Source organism: Bufo gargarizans, chromosome 3, assembly GCF_014858855.1.
Source record: "Bufo gargarizans isolate SCDJY-AF-19 chromosome 3, ASM1485885v1, whole genome shotgun sequence".
Taxonomy (NCBI): domain Eukaryota; kingdom Metazoa; phylum Chordata; class Amphibia; order Anura; family Bufonidae; genus Bufo; species Bufo gargarizans.
The window spans coordinates 497,109,950-497,135,539 of record NC_058082.1 but is presented as its reverse complement, the minus strand read 5'-3'; the positions used below and the strand labels follow the sequence as shown (position 1 = coordinate 497,135,539).

The following is a 25,590-nucleotide window of genomic DNA, read 5'->3' as shown; positions in this document are numbered from 1 at the left end:
AGTAGGTTGGGTAAGACCAAAGTCTAGGCTGGGTTCTTCTTCAGTTGACTGCCTAGCCAGGTGTCCATATACCCTCATCAAGGCAGAGTGGCTTTTTGTTGTCCCCTTGGCCCCTAGAACAGAGGGCTTATACCCCAACAGCACCCTTAGTAAACCCAAGGATTGTTTCCTGATGGGTTAGGTTCTGATGTAATTGAGCCATGCTTTAACGGGGCCTATGATGTCCACCAGTAGACAGCCTCTTCTGAAGCTGTGGAAGATTACTTGGGGCCAGGGTCGGGTGGGGTTCTTGGGGCCCACTTGATGTAATTGAGCCATGCTTTAACAGGGCCTATGATGTCCACCAGTAGACAGCCTCTTCTGAAGCTGTGGAAGATTACTTGGGGCCAGGGTCGGGTGGGGTTCTTGGGGCCCACCAGAGAAAATGATTCTTAGGGCTCAGCCCCATAACATCTATAAAGTCTAATAGGTTTTTATTTAATAAAACACTGTAGCTACTATTGGCTTTTGTTTTTGTCTCCAAAGCCACCTCCAGATGTCTGTATTTTTCTCAGGACCTTTAGGGCCCACTATGGTATCAGAGTTTGGGCCCACCTGTGGATCCTTTGGTACTCTGGTACTGCTTGGAGCTAGGGATTTCCTGTTAGGGCTCATGCAAACGAACCGTATTTTCTATCCGTGTCCATTCCTTTTTTTTTTTTTTTTGCAGAACCCTTCATTATAATGGGTCCGCAAAAAAACCTGAAGTTACTCCGTGTACATTTCGTTTCCGTATGTCCACAGGTCTGTTCCACAAAAAAATTGAACATGTCCTATTATTGTCTGCATAATGGACATGGATAGGACTGTTCTATTAGGGGCCAGTTGTTCCGTTCCACAAAATACGGAATGCACGCGGACATCATCCGTATTTTCTGCAGACCGCTAAATACATACATGAGCCCTTATGGACACTTCTCCTTTTGCACGATCACACAGCATTAGGCTCCGTGCACACAACCGTATTGTTTTTTTTTTTTTTTTTGTGGTTCCGCAATTTGCGGATCCCGGCTGTGTGCATGTGGGAAAATACGGTCATATGTATGAAATAATGATTTCTAATGCAGTGTGACCCTGCCCAACCTGACATCTACTGAATTGAACTGACATAATGCCGTCAGAGATACACAGCATGATAAATGAATATAATGTGGTCCTGTGAAGGCGCAGTGTCCATAACGGGAGATCACGCTTCCACACGGCGTATGTTTTCCACAGCGGACACGCTCATCTGAAATTAGCGATGGTGATTATGTGGGTTTTTGACATTAAAAGGGTTGGCCCATCTGATACATTGATGATATATTGCTACAATATGCCATCAGTGTCAGGCTACTTTCACACTCGCGGCAGAGGAATTTGTCGCCGGAACTGCCTGCCGGATCTGTCAAAACGTATGCCAACTGATGGAATTTGTAAGACTGATCAGGATCCTGATCAGTCTTACAAATGCATTGAAATGCCGGATCCGTCTTCCAGTATCATCCGGAAAAACGGATCCGGCATTTATCTTTTTCACATTTTATTTCAGTCTGTGCATGCGCAGACCGGTAGGATGGGTCCGGCATTTTGGTATTTTGAATGCCAGATCCGACACTAATACATTCCTATGGAAAAAGCATTCAGGCAAGTGTTCAGTTTTTTGGGCCGGAGATAAAACCGTAGCATGCTGCGGTATTATCTCCGTCCTGAAAAGACTGAACTGAAGACATCCTGATTCATCCTGAACAAATTTCTCTCCATTCAGAATGCATGGGGATAAAACTCATCAGTTCTTTTCTGGTATAGAGCCCCTGTGACGGAACTCAACACCGGAAAAGAAAACCGCTAGTGTGAAAGTACCATCAGACAGGTGTGGGTCCTTCTGTCTCCAGTATGGGGCCCCCTGAAGGAGAGCCTGCAGCGCATGCACAGAGAGCTCCACTGCTATGGGAGTTCAGAGAGAATGTGAGTGAGTGAGCACGCTCGGCTGTTTTTTAAAACTCCCATATTGGTGAATGGAGGTTGGCTGCGCTTTCTCAGTGCGCTCTCCTTCACTCCGGGGGACCCATTCTTCAGATAGGAGGGACCCCCTCCTATCTGACATTGATGGCATATCCTAGCGATATACCACCAGTGTCTGAGATGGGAGTACCACTTTAACACTAATGGCTTTCTTATATACTTTACTTCCATTTCTCATTTTCAAGCTTTATTTGCCATCAGGAAATGAAACCGGAGGCTGAAACCTCCTATAGACTTGTTTTTTTTTTTTTCCCACACAGCTGAGGGTTTGCTATTATTGCGTCCAGACTATGTGAGCTAAATACATCATCACCATTAGTGCTGAGTGAACGTCTGTTTTCAAGTTCGGCGTAGAAAGTTCGGGTTATCTAAGAATTCCATTATGGATTCCGCTATCACGGACCATAAGATATGGTCCATGGTAGCGGAATCCATAACAGTATTCTTAGATAACCTGAACCTTGTACGCCGAACTTGAAAGCAGAAGTTCGCTCAGCACTAATCGTGAGCACAAATCTCTTGCCCTGTTTGCTACAATGTATCGATCGAAGTAAAATACACAACATTATAAAGTTGCTTTTCATTGTTCTTTGTTGACAAACAATTAGACTCCCCGTCCCCGACTGTGGCTGAGTTCACATCACAGTCCAGCCTTTCCGTTCTCCTGCTCCGTTATAGGAGGGGAACCCCTTTAATTCACACGGAATAAGGTGACAGGCCTCCTATTGTAGAACGATGAACATTTGGAAGAAGAATTGGCGAGATCAAGGTTACCTTGAGTTTTCTGAGAACTGGTTATTGATTAGAGGAAAGTACTGCATATCATTGTGCGCCGTGTGTCACCGATCAATAAGACACGTCGTGATGAGTATGCTATTGTGTGGTTATCTGCCATTGGTGCCATCAACGGGGGTATCCCATGATAAACCTTTATCTCCTAGGATAGGTGATGAACGTGTGATCGCTGGGGGCCCCACCGTTGGAACCCCCGCTAATCACACAAAAGACTGTTTCTGTAGGCCCCATAGACATTGGATGGAGAGGCGGCGTGACCGCTGCTCTGTTCAGGCTCTTGTGGAGGGGGCAGTGATCATACATTTCTATGAGTTTATTTGTTCTTTGACAGGAGGAATAGCAGAGGAATGGCATAGAGCAGGGCTCTAAGAAAAGACGCTCCAGCATTATTTTTTAGGACGTATTTCAGAAATGCCGAGAGATTCCCTCTAAATGCATTTTTTTTTTTTTTTCTAAAATATTCAATAGATTTGTTATCCTGAAACAAAGTTGCAGTGTGTGAATTACTTCCTTCCGTGGTCGCACCTTTTTGTTATTTTAGAGGAAAAGGGTTGGGACAGAACTTTCTGTAACCTATCAAAATAGATTTCCTTGACCTTAGTTAGCAAAAATCAACTTCTGCTGCCGCTGCACTTTTTCATACGTTTATCTCATTTTTTTTTCCAGCCGAGTTGTGTTGCCTGTTTCCGTGGAGGAGGTAAGAACGTCTCCTACTAAATTACTAACGTAAAAAAATCCCTCTGCCCTGTCCGTGCTAGTACATGTGTAACGCCAAGTGAAGTGGTGTGGGTTGCCCGGCTCAGTCTGGTTACGATGGGACGTGGGCAAAACTGAGCCCTGATCTTCAGTTTAAGGCCTCATGCAAACGACCGTATATTCAGCCCTCAACCGATCCGCATTTTTTACTAATCAAATGCGGACTTATTTATTTCTATGGGGCTGCAAAAAATGGGGCCAGCTCATGGCTGTCAGCTGTGTGCTGTCCGCATTTATGCGGCTGTGCTGCAGATTACAGAACATGTCTCATTCTTGTCCGTTTTTGGCCAAGAATAGGAATTTCTGCATTGGGGCCCGTTAAAAATGCGGGCTGCATACAGACCGCATCCGTATTTTGCAGATTCATGATTTGCAAACTGCAAAATGGATACGGTCGTGTGCAGCAGGCTTAGAAATGGAGGTGACCCTCGGGAGGTTTAACCCCAGGCTCATTTTGCGAGATTTCTGCTGGACTTAAAAGGGCAATCCCATGATTGATGTAAAAATGAAAATCAGACATATAGTACTTAGCACCAGCCCTGTCCCCCCCCCCCCCCCATGGATCCAGAGATCTCCCCATTCATTGCTCTGCTAGATAGTCTTCAGGCTGGCAGCTCATGGGACGTGTCCTTTCTCAGGGGGGCATTTCCTTTCTGCTGCTGCTTTCTCCCTATCGCAGCTCAGGAGGCAGTTGAAGGATGGAACTGAGCAAGGTGGACAAAGAAAAAGGAAAGAGAACAAACAGCAGGTGGCGCTATACACATACATTTTATTCAGTAGCTTAGTGGCTATACTAAATTTTCAAAGGTCATCTATCAGCAGATTTGTACCTGGCTGACCTGTTACATGTGCGCTTGGTAGCTGAAGGCATCTGTGTTGGTCCCATGTTCATATGTGTCCGCATTGCTGAGAAATATGATGTTTTAATATATGCAAATGAGCCTCTAGGAGCAACAGGGGAGTTACCATTACACCTGTAGGCTCAGCTCTCTCTGAAACAGCCGCAGCCTCTGCACTTTGATTGAAAGGGCCAGGCAGCGAAAACATCATCACACCTGCTTCTTTCACTCAAAGTGCAAAGGGTGCGGCAGTTGGAGAGAGAGCAGAGCCTCTAGGTGTAACAGTAACACCCCCATTGCTCCTAGAGGCTCATTTGCAGATATTAAAACATCATATTTCTCAGCAGTGCAGGCACATATGAACATGATGTCTTCAGCTGCCAAGTGCACATGTAACAGGTCAGCCAGTGTCATAGGTACAAAATCTGCTGACCTATGCCCTTTAAAGGGGTTGTCTCATCATGGACAATGGGGGCATATCGCTAGGATATGCTCCTATTGTCTTGTACGTGCGGGTACCACCTACAGTACAGACCAAAAGTTTGGACACACCTTCTCATTCAAAGAGTTTTCTTGATTTTCGTGACTATGAAAATGGTAGATTCACACTGAAGGCATCAAAACTATGAATTAACACATGTGGAATTATATACATAACAAAAAAGTGTGAAACAACTGAAAATATGTCATATTCTAGGTTCTTCAAAGTAACCACCTTTTGCTTTGATTACTGCTTTGCACACTCTTGGCATTCTCTTGATGAGCTTCAAGAGGTAGTCACCTGAAATGGTCTTCCAACAGTCTTGAAGGAGTTCCCAGAGATGCTTAGCACTTGTTGGCCCTTTTGCCTTCACTCTGCGGTCCAGCTCACCCCAAACCATCTCGATTGGTTTCAGGTCCGGTGACTGTGGAGGCCAGGTCATCTGGCGCAGCACCCCATCACTCTCCTTCATGGTCAAATAGCCCTTACACAGCCTGGAGGTGTGTTTGGGGTCATTGTCCTGTTGAAAAATAAATGATGGTCCAACTAAACGCAAACCGGATGGAATAGCATGCCGCTGCAAGATGCTGTAGTAGCCATGCTGGTTCAGTATGCCTTCAATTTTGAATAAATCCCCAACAGTGTCACCAGCAAAGCACCCCCACACCATCACACCTCCTCCTCCATGCTTCACGGTGGGAACCAGGCATGTAGAGTCCATCCGTTCACCTTTTCTGCGTCGCTCAAAGACACGGTGGTTGGAACCAAAGATCTCAAATTTGGACTCATCAGACCAGAGCACAGATTTCCACTGGTCTAATGTCCATTCCTTGTGTTCTTTAGCCCAAACAAGTCTTCTGCTTGTTGCCTGTCCTTAGCAGTGGTTTCCTAGCAGATATTCTACCATGAAGGCCTGATTCACACAGTCTCCTCTTAACAGTTGTCCTAGAGATGTGTCTGCTGCTAGAACTCTGTGTGGCATTGACCTGGTCTCTAATCTGAGCTGCTGTTAACCTGCGATTTCTGAGGCTGGTGACTCGGATGAACTTATCCTCCGCAGCAGAGGTGACTCTTGGTCTTCCTTTCCTGGGGCGGTCCGCATGTGAGCCAGTTTCTTTGTAGCGCTTGATGGTTTTTGTGACTGCACTTGGGGACACTTTCAAAGTTTTCCCAATTTTTCGGACTGACTGACCTTTATTTCTTAAAGTAATGATGGCCACTCGTTTTTCTTTACTTAGCTGCTTTTTTCTTGCCATAATACAAATTCTAACAGTCTATTCAGTAGGACTATCAGCTGTGTATCCACCTGACTTCTCCACAACACAACTGATGGTCCCAACCCCATTTATAAGGCAAGAAATCCCACTTATTAAACCTGACAGGGCACATCTGTGAAGTGAAAACCATTTCAGGTGACTACCTCTTGAAGCTCATCAAGAGAATGCAAAGAGTGTGCAAAGCAGGGCTGTGGAGTCGGTAGATAAATGCTCCGACTCCGACTCCGACTCCTCAGTATTTTGTACTTCCGACTCCGACTCCCCGACTCCGACTCCTCTGTATTTAATATGCAAATGTATTTTATACATTCCTTGAAGGAAAGAAAGAAGTTCTTCTAAGCTCTTCTAGCACAGAGAGGTAGTTGGGCAGAAGCTGCTACCTTCTCCTTTGTGTGCTGATCTTCTGCTGAAGATAGGGCAGTGGGAGGATCCAGGAAGGGACATTTATTTTAAAACATGATTTCCCTAGAATAATCCCATAGTCATGTTTAAAGTTTAAGATAACATTCTGAGTTTACACGTTTTATAGCCTTAGGCCCCATGCACACGGCCGTGTGCGGGCCGTGGAACCGCGGCCTGGATCCCTCCTGAGAGCAGGAGCGCACGGCGTCACTGGTTGCTATGACGCCGTGCGCTCCCTGCTGCCGGCACAGTACAGTAATACACTGGTATAGATCGTACCAGTGTATTACTGTACTGTGCCGGCAGCAGGGAGCGCACGGCGTCATAGCAACCAGTGACGCCGTGCGCTCCTGCTCTCAGGAGGGATCCAGGCCGCGGTTCCACGGCCCGCACACGGCTGTGAAACACGGCCGTGTGCATGGGGCCTTAGCTGAATGACAGCAGTTTTTCCAATGGTTTACAGCTTCAGTCTTGAACTATTGACCCTCCATTCCCTTCACTTATACAAGTGTCTCTAGTCCTGCAAAACACATATTTACTTAATCCCTTATCAGTGAGAGGCTAGGTAAACCATGGGCATTGTGTTCCCTGTAACATCAGAACACAACACAATGGAAAGTATATGTATTGCCACTCCAAATTGTGCATTGCGTGCCATATAGTGAAGCATATGAAAAGCATGCTTCTTCACATCACTGAACGCGTTTGTTTTGCGGTTACATGAGGCATGCATTGGCCTTTATTCTTACAGTAGAGAAGTCATTAATTATAACTGTTTATGAATTCGGACATTTAAACTTGCTTTTTTTTTTTTTTATTCCAATTTAAATTTAGTAGGAGTCGGAGTCGGAGTCGGTTCATTTTTTGCCGACTCCGACTCCGACTCCAGGTACCCAAAATTGACTCCGACTCCTCGACTCCGACTCCGACTCCGACTCCACAGCCCTGCCAAAGCAGTAATCAAAGCAAAAGGTGGCTACTTTGAAGAAGTGTTTCACACTTTTTTGTTATGTATATAATTCCACATGTGTTAATTCATAGTTTTGATGCCTTCAGTGTGAATCTACAATTTTCATAGTCATGAAAATAAAGAAAACTCTTTGAATGAGAAGGTGTGTCCAAACTTTTGGTCTGTACTGTATATCGAGAACAGAGTCCCGTAAGGTGGCGGCTGGAGGACTCCGGTCCGGCCACCACCAAGCCGGCTTCCCATAGAAGTGAATGGGAGCGGCTCGGCTATTTTTCGCCGGCCCCATAGAAAATGAATAAAGGGTGGCTGCGCATGCGCAGTGCGCCCTCCTTCATTTGCGGGGCTCCGTTCTCGATATAGGTGCGGGTCCCAGCGGTGAGACCCGCACCTATAAGACAATGGGGGCATATCTTAGCTATATGCCCCCATTGTCCATGATGAGACAACCCCTTTAAGTACATGAAATGACAGCAAAAATATTCCAATCAAGTTTTCAAAACTGCTGAATATTTTTCGTGGGAGAGCCCCTTTAATATTTTCAAGAAGTAGAGTCGTCGAGAATGAAAAATCTATCTTTTCTGTTCTTTATCTCTGTGACTACCAGTCATTGAACTCTCTAGTGAGTAAACCCTTACCCGTCTGCCGGTGGTCACACCCAGCACTTACATCCAACGCTCTGATGTTTCCTGTAAATACAGGTCTTTTGCTCCATGGTGCTCCGTGTCCTGCATTCTTCATGTAGGAAGACAGGAGGTTCCATAACAAAGGTCCAGTGAAGCATGAAGTGTGCAGAGGAATTGTAAATCATTGATTAGCCATGGGTACTGTTTGTTAAAGGCGTCACAGCGATCAGTTGTATGGCAGGCGGTAAAGAGAAGCCTCGTCCATGGTAATCTTTCTCTGACCACTCATAACCAAGTTTGCTGTTGGACTTGTATTATTTCTGTAAAGTAGGTTAGCAGCAATCCATCTTGTGTCTAGTATTGGATATGTACAAACTTATTCTCTTATGTGAAAAGGACTTTAAAGTGATTAGACCACAAAGAATATCATTTTATTTAAAGGGAGTCTATCAGCAGTTTTGATCATGCTAAACTTTTTACAGCACTAGTTAGAGGCTAGGGAGAGCAGGACAATCAGCTTTTATTATCAGGAGTAGTATGAATATGAAGTTTTATTCTGCCAGATTCAGCTCCTGGAGGCGGAGCTTCACTGTAAAGGGTTCACTGCTCTCTGTGTTGAGCAACTCCCCTCTGCTCTGAGTGGTGGCTGTAGTGGTCTGCTAGTTGGACGCTACATCTGTCACTCAGAGCATAGGGGAGGGGCTGTGAAGCAACTCAATACAGAGAGCACTGATTGTATAGTGTCAGACTGTGCAGGGACACACCCCACAACTGGTAACACCTATCTGGACCTTCATTGCAGACTTTGCTAATTAATTCATAAACTTCTAGCAGGAATAATGGCAGAACATAGTCATAAGAAAAGACGCTTCAGAATTATTACATGGGGAATGCCAGTAGTTACCAGGAGAGGTGACTGGCAGGTCCTATTAAAAAGTGGTCTGTCCTAGTGATAGATGCTCTTTGAGTTAAAGCTATGCACAAGCCTTTTCAGAGTAACAGCTGCACTCCACACCACTGAGGCCCTGTTCACATGGTGCCTTTTGATGACGAAATTGCGATGTTGATTTCATGCCACAAAACTGCCACCAGCTGCGCGGAATCTGCCTCCAATTTATTTCAATGGGAGGCTGTGATGAGGTTTGTGTGGCGCCAAGAAACGACATGTAACAGACGGACATGACTTCCCCGGGCGAAGGAAGAGGCTCTGAGCGCTGCGGCCCCTTCCAAAAACTGATATCAGTCCCCCACCAGATTGATGACCTATCCTGAGGTTAGGTCATCAGTTTGTAAATCCTGGAAAACCCCTTTAGGATAACTTCGCACGTTTCGGGTTGCATGCGTCATTTTTCAGCATGGATTTTCTTACCCAAAAAAAAAACGCAGCATAATACAGTGCTAGCAAAGTGTATGAGATTAGATCTATCTCATGTACATTTTTCTTTTTTTTAGAAATCTGCTGCAATACAAGGGTGAGATCTGCGGAAAATCTGCATCAAATCCGCAACAAAGAGATATGCGGTTTCTGGTTCAGATTTGGTGCAGAAGTGCCCAGAAATCCGCATGAGAATCTGGGTGCAAATTTTTTCCCAATCCGTACCCGTGCGCAGGTACATTTTTAAAATATTGAATGTTTAACTTGGACAGATTTCTTTTTTGTTCTTTTGATGACTTTTGGTCAGAGAATTGCTAGTGCATCTGATACAAAAATGTCCCAGCGTTGGTCTGTTTGGTCAGTATCCTGTAACCCTACAATACTTCATCGGCTCCCGATAAATATCTTCTGCGTCCAGACCTTTTTTTCGTTTTGCTCCAGCGTTCCTTTATATTTTATGAAGTTGTGGTTCTAGCGCTGTGTCCCTCTGATCCTCAGGGCAGCCCTGGAGATGGGCGATGCCTGTGCGAGAAATGTTTCTGAAACCTCATTTAATAGCTCTCCGTAATTAGCCTCCTTGGTATCTCGGAGCACATACCCAGTGACTAATACAAAGCTGCAAAGTCCAAAAGTACAAAATGGTTATTCACCATGAGTGTTATTTAACACTATAAGTCCTTCCCTCCGCCGCGCTGTTGAAGCTGATTAATTTCGTCTTAAGCTGTGAGATTGTCGCCATAAAAGATCCTGTTATTATGAGGAATTTTTATTTTCTCTCTGATTCACAATACGTGACGCCTTGATGGTGACTCCAGACAAATAATAGAGTGGAGACCTATTCACGTTTTTTTTTCTGGGATACAGATGATTTTATTAATTTTTTAATGCAAATTTGCTTTAAATAGGGAAAACACGCAACCCATACATTGTTATCTGCGTGGCACCCCTATCTGGTAATGTAAGACTGTGCATGGGCTGAGAGCTATGATTGGAAGCTGTTCACATCCTGATCATACATGTTAAGGGTACAGCTTCATGGCAATTTTGGCAGCCAAATGAATTAATAGGGTCGTATGTTTTCTGCAACCGCATCACACAAATTGGAAAAATTCTAGCAGTGCCGCGGCCGAAATTGCTACGTGGCCGTCTTTTATTTACTAAGACACTTGGTGATATGACTCTCAATCATGTACAGAATTATATATATATATGACCCCTCCCCAATACACATGCAGATTCTCACTGAAAAGTTAGACAAACTCCATTAAGACCGGTCTCCTAAATGATCAGACCCCTAGACCAAGATCATGAACCCAGACCCTTAAATGAAATGATTAGACATCCCATCCAGGTCAGTCTCCTAAATGACCAGATCCCAGACCAAACGTCTTAAATGATCAGACCCCCAGACCAGACCTCTTAATGATCAGACCCCCAGACCAGACCTCTTAATGATCAGACCCCTAGACCAGACCGCTTAATGATCAGACCCCCAGACCAGACCGCTTAATGATCAGACCCCCAGACCAGACCTCTTAAATGATCAGACCCCCAGACCAGACCTCTTAAATGATCAGACCCCCAGACCAGACCTCTTAAATGATCAGACCCCCAGACCAGACCTCTTAATGATCAGACCCCCAGACCAGACCTCTTAATGATCAGACCCCTAGACCAGACCGCTTAATGATCAGACCCCCAGACCAGACCGCTTAATGATCAGACCCCCAGACCAGACCTCTTAAATGATCAGACCCCCAGACCAGACCGCTTAATGATCAGACCCCCAGACCAGACCTCTTAAATGATCAGACCCCCAGACCAGACCTCTTAAATGATCAGACCCCCAGACCAGACCTCTTAAATGATCAGACCCCCAGACCAGACCTCTTAAATGATCAGACCCCCAGACCAGACCTCTTATATGATCAGACCCCCAGACCAGACCTCTTAAATGATCAGACCCCCAGACCAGACCTCTTAAATGATCAGACCCCCAGACCAGACCTCTTAAATGATCAGACCCCCAGACCAGACCTCTTAAATGATCAGACCCCCAGACCAGACCTCTTAAATGATCAGACCCCCAGACCAGACCTCTTAAATGATCAGACCCCCAGACCAGACCTCTTAAATGACCAGACCCCCAGACCAGACCTCTTAAATGACCAGACCCCCAGACCAGACCTCTTAAATGACCAGACCCCCAAATGTCTAAATGATCAGACCCCACAACAGACCACCCCTTATGTTTTTTTTTTTTTTTAACATAAAGCCATCTTTTCAGTTCTCTAGACAACTTTCTTTGGGTTGGGTTGTCATACATTAGTCTTCTTCACTTGCTGAATCTTACATTGTCCAGAGCCACCCACATAATATCCTAATTCTGGTTAGTATCAGTATGTTGGGTGCCAGCTGGCCCGGGTCCCCCTGAGACGCTATGGCTGCTACTGCAGTATTGGCCTCACTGGATGTATGCTTTTTATTGAGGGCTGTAAATGGTAAATCTGTTTATTATAGGAGCTCTTTGCACAAAACTGCTACACTGTGTAATACGAAGTGCAGAGCCCCAGGGTGAGGTGCATGACATAGCAAATCAAATACCAAAGCTAGAATCCCTGTGTACTTCAGGCCCCATACTCAGACTCTGCATGACGCACAGCAGTGTCGCCTAACTTCTTAAAGGCGTTGTCCATGTTATTTTTATTTGCCGAAACTGATGAAATAATGAACGCTCTTACACTCGCATTCTCTGGGCCCTCCGATCCAGTGCTGCCCCTCCGTCCTCTGCCCAGGCTGCAGCCAGTAATATGTTGTTGCGGCCAATCGCTGCTTTGTGTACTGATTTATATTTTGCTTATAAGCAGTTTTAGGTTCAAAATATAGTAACAAAAATAACATAAAATAATGCACATGTAATGCACTCAGATATTTAAGTACTTTTCCTTATCTTCGACTCTTCTGTGGTTTTGTTAACTTAAAGAAATGAAAAAAACTAATCATTATAATGTCTTGCCTTAAATAACCCATTTTGTTATCCATATCCCTATGAGTCCAGTAAAGTTAAAGTTGTTTTCCTGGTGGAGAATATTGATGATCTATCCTCAGAGTAGGTCAGCAATATCTGATTGGTAGGGGTCCGACTCCTGGCATCCTCACCGATCAGCGCTGAGCTTGATATTGCGGTTCGGGCCCATTCACTTTGGATTGAGCTGCACCAAGGCCATGGGACTGCTGATTGAACGTGACTGGCCTAGGAAGAGCTGATCGGCAGGGTGCTGATCAAATACTGATGACCTATCCCGAGGATAGTCCTGGAAAACACCTTGAACCATTTAATGAAAAGACCATAAGAACGACACAAATCTTTTTTCACTTTTTCCTCTCTGCGTTTCATGAGCCCTTGTTTTATGCAGGAAAAATATTAATATTATTTATTTGCCATTTTTGCCCAAAATTACTCTGTAATATATAAATATATAAAAAAAAAAGCTATTTAGGTATTTCATTTTTATTTTTTATGATGTTCAGGTTTCACACAAAACAACCTGATAACTTCAGGTTATTATGGTCACATGGATACCTAATGTTTATTTAATATTTGCACAACAAACTGTATTTTACACTAAATATTTGTTGTTGTTTTTTTGGTAGGGGATTTTTTAATTTTATATTACATTATTTATAAAAAAAATATATATATATTTTTTTTAAATCCTACTATGGGATTACTATTTTCTGACTTTATTTATTAGCATACGCCTATGTGCCCTAACAGCTACCTAACTGATCCTCAGGACTGACTGCAGATCACTCCCCCATCCTCGATTGGCTCACTAAGAGACCCAGTGACCTGATTGCAGGGGGTATGGACCATGGCATGATTAAAGGGTTAACAGCTGGGATCGGAGTAGTTGTACTCGGTGGCAGCCCTCACTCCGGAGCTCACTGGGCGCACCCTTTCTTCCCTCTGGCCACACTGGTAATTAGGGGCCTCCTGTCTGATGGTAGTGGAGGTGCCCTTTGTGTAAGTGGTTTTGTATGCGCAAGGCACAGGTGTTGCGGTCAGGCTGGCAATGCCAGGTGGCAGCGTGGTACAATAAGGAGGCAGGATTTTTGTGCAAGTTCTTTGTACTTTTACTGAGGCAGTTTTGCAGATGGTTCATATATCAAGCACAGACATTACAGTTACCATGTACAGTTTTCAGAGCATCTCTTTTAAATGGCCTGTGAAACATGGATAGCATCCGTGTGGCGTCTGTGTATTTCACATACCTATAGACTATAATAGGCGTGATGGATCCGTAAACATGACAGGTGTTAGAAGGTCTGAAAGACTGACTGCACATGAGGGATCTGACAGCCTCTTTTGGTTTCACTTTGTCTGTGTGTTGCTGGTATGTCCACACCTCCTGTTCAGGTGTGGATCATGTGACCTTTACCTGTCCCTATTTAGTCTGACTTTACCCATCACTCCTTGCTCTGGACAGCTTAATTTGGTTTTGGAAGAGCTGGAGTGTGGTTCTTGTTGAAGTCCTGTTTATCCATCATCCTCAGAAGTTAAGTGTTCTGCTTGTTGTGTTTTGTATTTCCCACCCCCTGGTTGTCTACTAGTCCTCAGAGAGACACTGGTTCCTTCACCAGGGAAGGAATTACCTTTAGGGCATCTGAGGGTCACCAGGGTTTTCTAGATTCCTGTGTATGGGCATCTCTACCCTCGAGAGGTGCCCATATGGATAGGAGTAAGGGCCAGGAGCAGGGTTTTATAGGTGGTGACCCTTTCCTTCCCTATCGGTGAGGCCTAGTGTCTTTCCCCTTCCTTCTTGTCTTTTGGTGTTCTCCCCTACTACATCCGTGACACTTCCGTGCAAGAACCACGGATGTGTGAATACACACGTTACATTAAATGGATACGTGTGCTGTCTGTAGAGAACACAGACAGAACTTATCTGTGATTCACTGATGTGTGAATAAGGCTTAAAAGGGATGTCCCGCATAAAATATTTTCATTTTTCAAACCAGGACCTGGATCTGAATACTTTTGAAATTGCATGTAATTAAGTTTAGTAGCATTTAGCATAGCCACAGAGTTAGTCAATTAATTGCATCTGTATAGCGCCACCTGCTGTTTGTTCTTATCCTTATTTCTCTATCCACCTCACGTAGGCAACATTCACACTAGCGTTTTTGCTGGATCCGTCATGGATCAGCAAAAACGCTTCCGTTCTGATAATACAACCGTCTGCATCCGTTATGAACGGATCCAGTTGTATTATCTCTGAAATAGCCATCATGAACTCAGTTGAAAGTCAATGGGGGGCGTTTTCTATTGTGTCCGAGAAAATCCGTCTTGCTCCGCACCACATTGCGGACAGAAGAACGCTTCTTGCAGCGTTATTTTGTCCACCATGGGGACGCAGCCGAACGGAAGGCATTCTGGTGCACTCCGTTTCGTTCAGTTCAGATTTGTCCCCCTTGAGAATGAATGAGGACAAAACTGAAGCGTTTTCCTCCACTATTGAGATCCTATGACTGATCTCAATAGCGGAAAGGGAAAACGCTAGTGTGAAGGTAGTCTAAGGTGGATGCACATGCTCTGTTCCATCCTTGGAACTACCACCAGCCATATCTACTGTTAGAAGCTGTGACGGTTACAGGGAGAGAGCTGAAGAAGAAAGGACACACCCCTGAGAGGCCCCGCAACCTGACCTGTTATATGGAGAGAGTGGCAGCAGAAAGAACATGCCTTCGAAGAAAGGACACACCCCTGAGCTGCTATTTTTTAAATAAATCTAGCAGAGCAATTGGAGCAATTAATGGGGAGATCTCTGGATCCATGTGAGGTACAGGGCTGGTTCTAGCTTTGCCAGAAAGAGATTTTCATATACTATATGATGATTTTTATTTTTTACATTAATCATAGTAAAACCCCTTTAATTGAATGACACAGTTTGGTCTGTTCGAGAGACTGTGGTCACTAAGGCAGGAAGTGATGTCATTTGATTGACAGATGGACAGGAGGACATTACTTGGGGCAGGAGAATGACTGAAATCATGGTACAGGGCATGTTGTATCTATTACATGTCTGTCTTGTCACTTAGAGGGGTTGTCTTATCTCAGACATTGATGGCATATTGCTAGGGTATGCCATCGGTGTAAGCTCGGAACGGCCCCAGAACTGAAGGAAAGTGCACCACGCAAGCGCGGCCACCCTTCTTTCCCTGCTATGAGAGCTGAGCCAAGTGCTCAGCTATTCCAAACTGTGCCATTGTGGTGAATGGGGAGGTGACCATGCATGCATGGTGCGCTCGCCATTCACTTCTATGGCACTTCCAAAATAGTTAAGCATGCTAAAAAAACTAAAAACACACAAAAAAATGCATGCAGTTTTTGCAACAGCGTATTTGTTTTCTTCCAGCAAAGTGGGAGCAGACTTAAATTACATTAAGGTAACTCTAGTTTTCACTTGGTCTTTATTAAAAATATGGAGCCCTTTTTTCAGTACATAACTGAGATGCTCTAGTAGCAGCCTCTGGATTTTCTCTCTTTTCTGTCAGACAGGGAGCTGACGGGCTCATTATATCTGCTCTCTGACCTTATAAACTCTCAGTTCTTATCTTACGGATAAGGCCTCATGCACACGTACGTTGTTTTGGTCCGCATCAGAGTTGCAGTTTTTGGGGCTTGGATGCGGACCCATTCACTTCAAGGGGGCTGCAAAATATGCGGATAGCACTCCGTGTGCTGTCCGCATCCGTTGCTCCGTTCTGTGGTCCGCAAAAAATATATAACCTGTCCTATTCTTGTCTGTTTTGCGGAGAAGAATAGGCAGTTATAGTAATGGCTGTCCGTGCCGTTACGCAAAACACACAATGGTCCTGTGCATGAGGCCTAAGAATGTGGCTTAAAGGGAACCTGTCACTGGGATTTTGTGTATAGAGCTGAGGACATGAGTTGCTAGATGACCGCTAGCACATCCGCAATACCCAGTCCCCATAGCTCAGTGTGCTTTTATTGTGTAAAAAAAACGATTTAATACATATGCAAATTAACCTGAGATGAGTCAGGAACAGGACTCATCTCAGGTTAATTTGCATATGTATCAAATTGGTTTTTATACACAATAAAAGCACACAGAGCTATGGGGACTGGGTATTGCGGATGTGCTAGCGGTCATCTAGCAACTCATGTCCTCAGCTCTATACACAAAATCCCGGTGACAGGTTCCCTTTAAATAAGTGTTTATGACCTTTCAGTCGTTTAGAAATAAGGTTTATTGGGCACAAAGTGAAAGTGAATGTACCAGTCACACAGCTCGAAAAACAGTTAACTCTTCGCGACAGAACGGCTTTTTAATAAAGGCCAATTAAAAATATGATTTTAAGCCAAAAATTAGTAAAATGTAATCATAAACAAAAATTGCCTGCAAAGGCTACATGCACACAACCATATGTGTTTTGCAGTCTGCACATCCGTATGCCATCCGTTTATTTTTTTATTTATTTTTTGTGGATCGATTGTAACAATGCCTAAAACAGACAAGAATCTTTTTATTTTTATTTTTTGGCGGGGCTACCGAACGGACATACTGATGCGCACAGCACACGGTGTGCTGTCTGCATTTTTTGCGGACCCTCTGAAATGAATGTGTCCGCATCCGATCTGCAAAAAAACAAAACAGAACGGACATGGAAACAAACAACGTTCGTGTGCATGTAGCCAAAGGTGTACATAGCCTTTTAAGGTGGTTGCAAAAACCGCATGCATTTTTGAGAGTTTTTTTGCCATACAAAAACGCAACACGACCGCGACGTGTAGCAGGACCCTAATAGTTAGGAGACTTCTCTGCTATAGTTATTAGAAAATGCAAATGCACAATTAAGAAAATTCTAGTCGTATAATGGAAACCCTTGTTTACCATCATTCACAAAGTGTTCGGAGCCAATGTTAACATTATAAAAGCCAGGGCAAAATGTGTTAATTTCTGTTTGGGAAAATATTTAGCTGTTGAAATAAATTTGGACAACTTGCTTGGGAAGACTTCTGAAATCGTGTGGAACTTTGTTTCTCATTTGGCTACACTTGTGAGGAGCTTCCTTTTGTATTTATAGTAGCACAGGGTTTTTTTTCTTCTTTTTTTTGTGTATTGGGGGAGGGAAGAAAACGTGCTATTTTGCTAGCACCCCACCCTAAAAAAGAAAAAACAAAACTTTGAAGTCGTTGCCCTGTGATCATCTTTTCTTCAGTCGTGGCCAGTTTTCCAGTCTCAGCCACACCACCAAGCTTCAATGTGGGACTGGTATTCATGGGGTGATGGTATGTGGTGGTACTGCGCGACACGTAGCATTTCCCATGATTGCCAGAAAATTCACTTTTGGGGTAAATGCAGGATTTATGTGCAGGGAAATCCGTGTGGTCTATCTGCATCAATTGGTGCGGATTTTCCTCTCCCCATTGAAGTGAATGGAGAAAATCCAGCCAGTAAAAATTAAATAAATTGACATGTTGCGGATTTTAAAATCTGGACGAAAAAAAATCTGCATTGTGTGTATGAGAATTTCAAATTCTCATAGAATACAATATACAATACAGACCAAAAGTTTGGACACACCTTCTCATTCAAAGAGTTTTCTTTATTTTCATGACTATGAAAATTGTAGATTCACACTGAAGGCATCACAACTATGAATTAACACATGTGGAATTATATACATAACAAAAAAGTGTGAAACAACTGAAAATGTCATATTCTAGGTTCTTCAAAGTAGCCACCTTTTGCTTTGATTACTGCTTTGCACACTCTTGGCATTCTCCTGATGAGCTTCAAGAGGTAGTCACCTGAAATGGTCTTCCAACAGTCTTGAAGGAGTTCCCAGAGATGCTTAGCGGTTGTTGGCCCTTTTGCCTTCACTCTGCGGTCCAGCTCACCCCAAACCATCTCGATTGGTTTCAGGTCCGGTGACTGTGGAGGCCAGGTCATCTGGCGCAGCACCCCATCACTCTCCTTCATGGTCAAATAGCCCTTACACAACCTGGAGGTGTGTTTGGGGTCACTGTCCTGTTGAAAAATAAATGATGGTCCAACTAAACGCAAACTGGATGGAATAGCATGCCGCTGCAAGATGCTGTGGTAGCCATGCTGGTTCAGTATGCCTTCAATTTTGAATAAATCCCCAACAGTATCACCAGCAAAGCACCCCCACACCATCACACATCCTCCTCCTTGCTTCACGGTGGGAACCAGGCATGTAGAGTCCATCCGTTCACCTTTTCTGCGTCGAACAAAGACAAGGTGGTTGGAACCAAAGATCTCAAATTTGGACTCATCAGACCAGAGCACAGATTTCCACTGGTCTAATGTCCATTCCTTGTGTTCTTTAGCCCAAACAAGTCTCTTCTGCTTGTTGCCTGTCCATAGCAGTGGTTTCCTAGCAGATATTCTACCATGAAGGCCTGATTCACACAGTCTCCTCTTAACAGTTGTTCTAGAGATGTGTCTGCTGCTAGAACTCTGTGTGGCATTGACCTGGTCTCTAATCTGAGCTGCTGTTAACCTGCGATTTCTGAGGCTGGTGACTCGGATGAACTTATCCTCCGCAGCAGAGGTGACTCTTGGTCTTCCTTTCCTGGGGCGGTCCACATGTGAGCCAGTTTCTTTGTAGCGCTTGATGGTTTTTGTGACTGCACTTGGGGACACTTTCAAAGTTTTCCCAATTTTTCGGACTGACTGACCTTCATTTCTTAAAGTAATGATGGCCACTCGTTTTTCTTTACTTAGCTGCTTTTTTCTTGCCATAATACAAATTCTAACAGTCTATTCAGTAGGACTATCAGCTGTGTATCCACCTGACTTCTCCACAACGCAACTGATGGTCCCAACTCCATTTATAAGGCAAGAAATCCCACTTAATAAACCTGACAGGGCACACCTGTGAAGTGAAGACCATTTCAGGTGACTACCTCTTGAAGCTCATCAAGAGTGTGTAATCAAAGCAAAAGGTGGCTACTTTGAAGAACCTAGAACAGGGATCAGCAACCTTCGGCACTCCAGCTGCTGTGAAACTACAACTCCCAGCATGCAAACATGGTCGGCTGCTCTGACAACTTACATAGAAGTTAATAGAGCATTCTGGGAGTTGTAGTTTCAGAACATCTGGAGTGCCGGAGGTTGCTGATCCCTGACCTAGAATATGACATATTTTCAGTTGTTTCACACTTTTTTGTTATGTATATAATTCCACATGTGTTAATTCATAGTTTTGATGCTTTCAGTGTGAATCTACAATTTTTATAGTGACAAAAATAAAGAAAACTCTTTGAATGAGAAGGTGTGTCCAAACTTTTGGTCTGTACTGTACATGACCTACGATGTGGAATTTTCCACACGCAATCCTGATCCTGTGCATTTACTCTTGGTCTCATCTGACCATAGGACCTTCTTCCATATGTTGGAGTCTGCCACAGTGTGTTTTCTTAGGTTCTTGATTGAGAGGGTCCTGTATAGTCTTCTTTCCTGGCCCTGTAAATCAAAGAAGGAAAGGGTGGGGCTTGCAAAGAAGGCAGGAGCAGCTATGGTACATGGAGTGCCTTGGGACCACCCTGTGTGCACTTAAAGGGGTTGTGTCACTTTAGCAAAATAGCATTTATCATGTAGAGAAAGCTAATACAAGGCGCTTCCCAATGAATTGTGATTGTCCATATTGCTTACTTTGCTGGCTGGATTCATTTTTCCATCACATTATACACTCCTCGTTTCCGTGGTTACGACTGCCCCTGCAATCCATCGGGGGAAGGGGGGGTCGTGCTTGCACACTAGCCTATGTGCGCTCCCATAGTCCAGGCCACCAGAGAGGCCGGCACATTTTCCTATAGTGTGCAAGCACGGCCACCGCTGATGGATTGCAGGGTGGTCTGTAACCATGGAAACGAGCAGTGTATAATGTGGTGCAAAAATGAATCCAGCCAGCAAAGGAGGCAATATGGACAATCACAATACATTAGTCAGTGCCTTGTATTAATGTCTACACGATAAATGCCACTTGCTGAAGTGACACAACCCCTTTAACTGCTAAGTGGAAGCTATCATTACATCCAGCTGAGCTAGCCCTTCCTGGCTTTGTGCTTGGTTTGAAGCCACTTTCAGTATTTGATCAGTATTTTTCATCAAGCCAAAACACATAAAGGCATACAGCTTTCCATGATACTTTTTCTCTGTAGGTTCCAGTCCTGGTTTTGGCTTACAAATACTGGTGGAAACTGCTGACCAATTACTAATCATGCGAGAGAGGCCTAACTGTGAATTTCCTGGGGACAGATTCCCTTTTAAAGAGGTATTTTGTGAATAGAATATTGATGGCCTATCCTTAGTCAGTATCAGATTGTTGAAGGATCCGACACTCTTCACCACAAATGATCACCTGTTTGAAGAGGCTGCGATGCTCCAGTGAATACTGCGGCCTCCTCACAGCATAGCGCCGCACATTGCATAGTGGCTGTGCTTGGTACTGCAGCTCTGCCCTATTTACTTGAAAAGGACTGAGGTGCACCTAGGCCTCGTGACCGATCTAGGAAGAGTCAGCAGCACTGACACGAGCTCTGTGACCACTTCAAACAGCTGATCCGCAGAGGTGCCGGAAGTCAGACCCTCATCGATCAGATATCGATGACCTATCCTGAGGATAGACCTTCAATATTCTACCCCCAGAAAACCCCCCCTAAGCAACGGCCTTTCTCCCTAGCCCCACTGGAGAGTACGGCTTGTAGTGGTGCGATGGACACACATTTCCATGTTTGCTGTAGACCTTTGGAGCTCCTTCAGTGTTATCATAGGTGAGTCTCTGATGAATGCCCTCGTTACCCGCTCTGTGAGTTTCGGCGGGCGGCCTTCTCTTGTCGGTTCGGTAGTTATGCCTTATTTTTTCAATTTGGTATAATGTATTTAATTATGCTCTGCTGCGGGATGTTCAAGGTTTGTTTTTTAATAACCCAACCCTGATCTACACTTCTCCACAACATGGTCTCTGACCTGCTTGGAGGCTCCTTGGTCTTCTTGTTGCTTGCTTAGTTGTATTGCAGACTCAGAGACCTTTCAAAGCCATTATTTTTATACTCGGGTCATGTGACACTTTGATCGCACACAGGATGACCTTATGTACTAACAAAAAAAACTGAAAATGCGTCTGATCAGAAAGGGGGTAAATGGGCCTGATCTTGAACTGGTTAAACAAGATAATTTTTTTCATTCTACTGTAACTATGTGAGTTATTTTGTCAGGTCCATTACATCAAATCTAAATTAATATAATTTAAAATTCCAGGTTGTAATACAACAAAACAGTAAATACACCAAGAAAAGGGGGGTGAATATTTTCGCAAGGCACTGCATTTGCTGAGCTGCTCAGACCCGTTTTGTTTCACAATAGAAAGCGACGCATCATTGTTAAAACTAAGTGCAACTTATGACCTAAGGAAGGACGGGAGATCTAAGGAAGGCCTGGCAATTCCTTTAGAGGGGTTACCCTCTGGATAGGTCATCAGTATTTCACCGCTGTGGGTCCGATACCTGGGAATCCCGCCGATCAGCTGTTTGAGAAGGCGCCAGCGCTCACAGTAGTGTCGCCACCTTCTTTCCGCTCACCAAGCACAGAGCCGTACGTTGTTACAAGCTCACCCTTGTGATATAGTGCCGTACCGTACCGGTTACAGACGTCCTGGCTGAATAGACTATAAATTCACACAAAACCTAGAAATCGTTGCGGTCAGCAGTCTGCGAGAGTGCTAGTCTGCAGAATTTCCTGTTTGCTCCATCTTCTAGATTCTTCCTCCTCGTTCTTCTATTTTTGAGATACAGGACTTCACAGGGGGAAGGAGTTTAGCGCGCCTGCTTTCCCTCAGCAGCCACATACTAGATTTGTCACTGGCTTCCTTCTTCAGGATAAATTCACACGGCCGTATCTATTTTGCAATCTGCAAAACGCGGATCCGCAAAAATCTGGTTAACGTCCGTGTTTTTGTCGGACTCTTTGTTACAGTGTCTATTCTTGTCCATTTTGCGGACATGTTTTTTTGCAGGACTGCGTAATGGACGTACGGGATGTGGACAGCACGCAGTGTACTGTCTGCGTTTTTGGCAGCCTGATTGAAATGAATGTGTCTGCATCCAACCTGCAAAAAATGCCGATCGGATGCGGACCAAAAATGGTCGTGTGAAGGCACAGGTGGGACTATGGGAGCCACATAGACTCCCTGACAGTCATGTGGAGAGGGGTTGGCACCTGCCGCTGCTCGCGCCGCCAAAGACAGTTCTACAAAATGGCAGCTTCCTAAAGTTGGAGTACAGACTGCTGCACGAATATGAGAAATACAAACCTCTTCTCTGTGTTAGAGCTTATGAGACTCCTGCTGACGGCTGCTCCCCTCTGTCCTTTATCATTGTCCTGGCGCCTGTCGCGTCTGTACAGCTGTTTTCTATCACAACCGGCGTACTAAATGCCTCTCTTTTATAACAACAGTGTTTTTCAAGACTCTTATTTTTTCGTGTCTTCCATAGCAACCGAACAACAGATGTCAGAGGCACAGGGATGGGGTTACTGTAATCCTCATAGCTTAAAACAATGGCCACAGAAAGAGAAGTATTTAAAGAGGACCTGTCGTCTCTCCTGACATGTCCGCTTCAGTAACCATTCTGGAGTATCTATTCTTATGACTTTCCTGCTAGAAGTTCTGAATGAATTACTAACAGTTTGCACTGAAGGTTCAGATGGGTGTTACCAGTTTGGGGGGGGGGGGTCTGAAACTGGCAGCACCGATTGGAAAGTGTCCGACTGGTAACACCCATCTGGACCTTCATTGCAAACTGCTAGTAATTCATTCATAACTTCTAGCCGAAATAATAAAGGAATAGCACAGCATAGAGTCATAAGAATAGATGCTGCAGAATTCTTATTACATGGGGAATGAACGTGGTTACTAAAACGGACATGTCAGGAGAGGTTACGTGAAATGAAGTAAAAAAAAAAAAAAAAAAAGCTTACAACAGTTTTAAGTCCTACTGCACACGAACCTATCCGTTTTGCTGTCCGCAAATTGCAGATCCACAAAACGCAGATACCAGCCAAGTGCATGCTGCCATGCGGATCGGATGCGGCCCGAACATACGGTCTTGTGCATGAGGCCTAAAATAACAGGGAGCGATATTCACCTTGCTACTCCCTTTCTGATGCTTATCTTTCACTCTTCTTCCTGCTTTACCGATGACGGGTCAACATGGCAGCTGTCACTGGCTGTAGCAGTGACCTCAGTGGTCTCCACCCGCCACTACCACCACCAATGATTGGCCGCAGTGGTCACGTCATGTGAACATGTCACCGCTGGCTCTGGAAGACCAGAGAGTATCTACACCAGAGTGGAAAAGGATCGTTGTTACTCCTTCTATTATTTTACACCATGGTGAACGATTTTCTACAATGTCATGGGGCTGGACACCCCCTTTAATATACAGCTTTTCTAAATCCTCCTTCTTCCTAACCATAGCATGCTCGCCCCAGAGGGAGTCCTGTATGTATTCTCCTGCCAGCTAAACACTGTGGCAAAGTTGTAATAAGGAAAAACATGACTCGCGGCTCCAGTAAACCGATGGCGGCACAGATGTCGTGTCCTGAATAAGCCCTGGCAGAATAAGGAGACGGTCGTTCAGTAATGACAGCTCTGCGCTAACCCGAGAGACCGCCGTTGCTGTGATTCCCTCGCCTCCATGTCTCAGCTCACATGTTTTCAAGCAAGATCAACACATAGTAACCATCCAAACAATACCAACCTATTATACAATATACAATACCAACCTATTATACAATATACAATACCAACCTATTATACGATATGCAATACCAACCTATTATACAATATGCAATACCAACCTATTATACAATATACAATACCAACCTATTATATAATACCAACACATTATACAATATACAATACCAACACATTATACAATATACAATACCAACACATATTATACGATACCAACACGTATTATACAATATACAATACCAACCTATTAGGCCTGCACAATATATTGCAATCGCAATTAATCGCCAATTGGCCGACCCAAAAATGCTGCAATTATATTACCATATTTTTCGCTTTATAAGACAAACTCCCCCCCCCCCCCCCCAAAAAAAAGTAAAGGGAAAATGGCAGTGCGCCTTATAAAGCGATGGTTGACTTTTTACGTGGTTGACACGGATGTACCGCCGGCCGCTATGCTGCACAGCGCGGCCGGCGATACATCAGTTACAGTGCGGGGAGGGAGGAGGGGCTGGAGGGAAGTCGTTATTTTAATGAACAAATGTTCTTTTATTTATTCTATTTTATTTCTCTGTTCTGTGCAGCGCTATTAAGAAAATGGCAAGTTTTGCATTTTGTACTTTTGCAGTAATACAAATATGTTATTTAGTAAAAGATGTTTTATTTTTAAAAACACTGTGCATTTCAGTTCTTGAGTTAAGCATAACTACATTTCAGCATTATCAGTAATTTGTGTGTGCTTTTGCCTTGAAAATCCAAGCAAATAGACCTCTAGCACCATTCCCTTAAAATATCGCATAACATACCGTTATCACAATTTTTAGGGCCCTAATCGCAATCGCACAAAATTCCCATATCGTGCAGCCCTACAACCTAATATACAATACCAACCTATTATACAATATACAATACCAACCTATTATACAATATACAATACCAACCTATTATACAATATACAATACCAACCTATTATACAATGTACAATACCAACACATATTATACAATATACAATACCAACCTATTATACAATATACAATACCAACCTATTATACAATATACAATACCAACACATATTATACAATGTACAATACCAACACATATTATACAATATACAATACCAACCTGTTAGGCTGTGCATTAATTCCATGAGAAGCAGATATAGTCGCCCTGCAAGATCCCACATAAATCTGCGCCCTACTTGGCTACGTAAAACCTTTGCAT

General features: G+C 44.0%; 1 protein-coding gene across 1 annotated transcript in view; it reads left to right on the top strand.

The window, feature by feature from the left end:
• The window catches only part of PITPNA (phosphatidylinositol transfer protein alpha), an 81,887-nt gene that overhangs the window by 1,716 nt on the left and 54,581 nt on the right, over positions 1–25,590 (top strand). Inside the window, exon 2 of the mRNA XM_044283870.1 lies at positions 3,505–3,535. Within this exon, the coding sequence (XP_044139805.1) occupies positions 3,505–3,535 (31 nt within the window). The remainder of the gene's footprint in view (positions 1–3,504; positions 3,536–25,590) is intronic.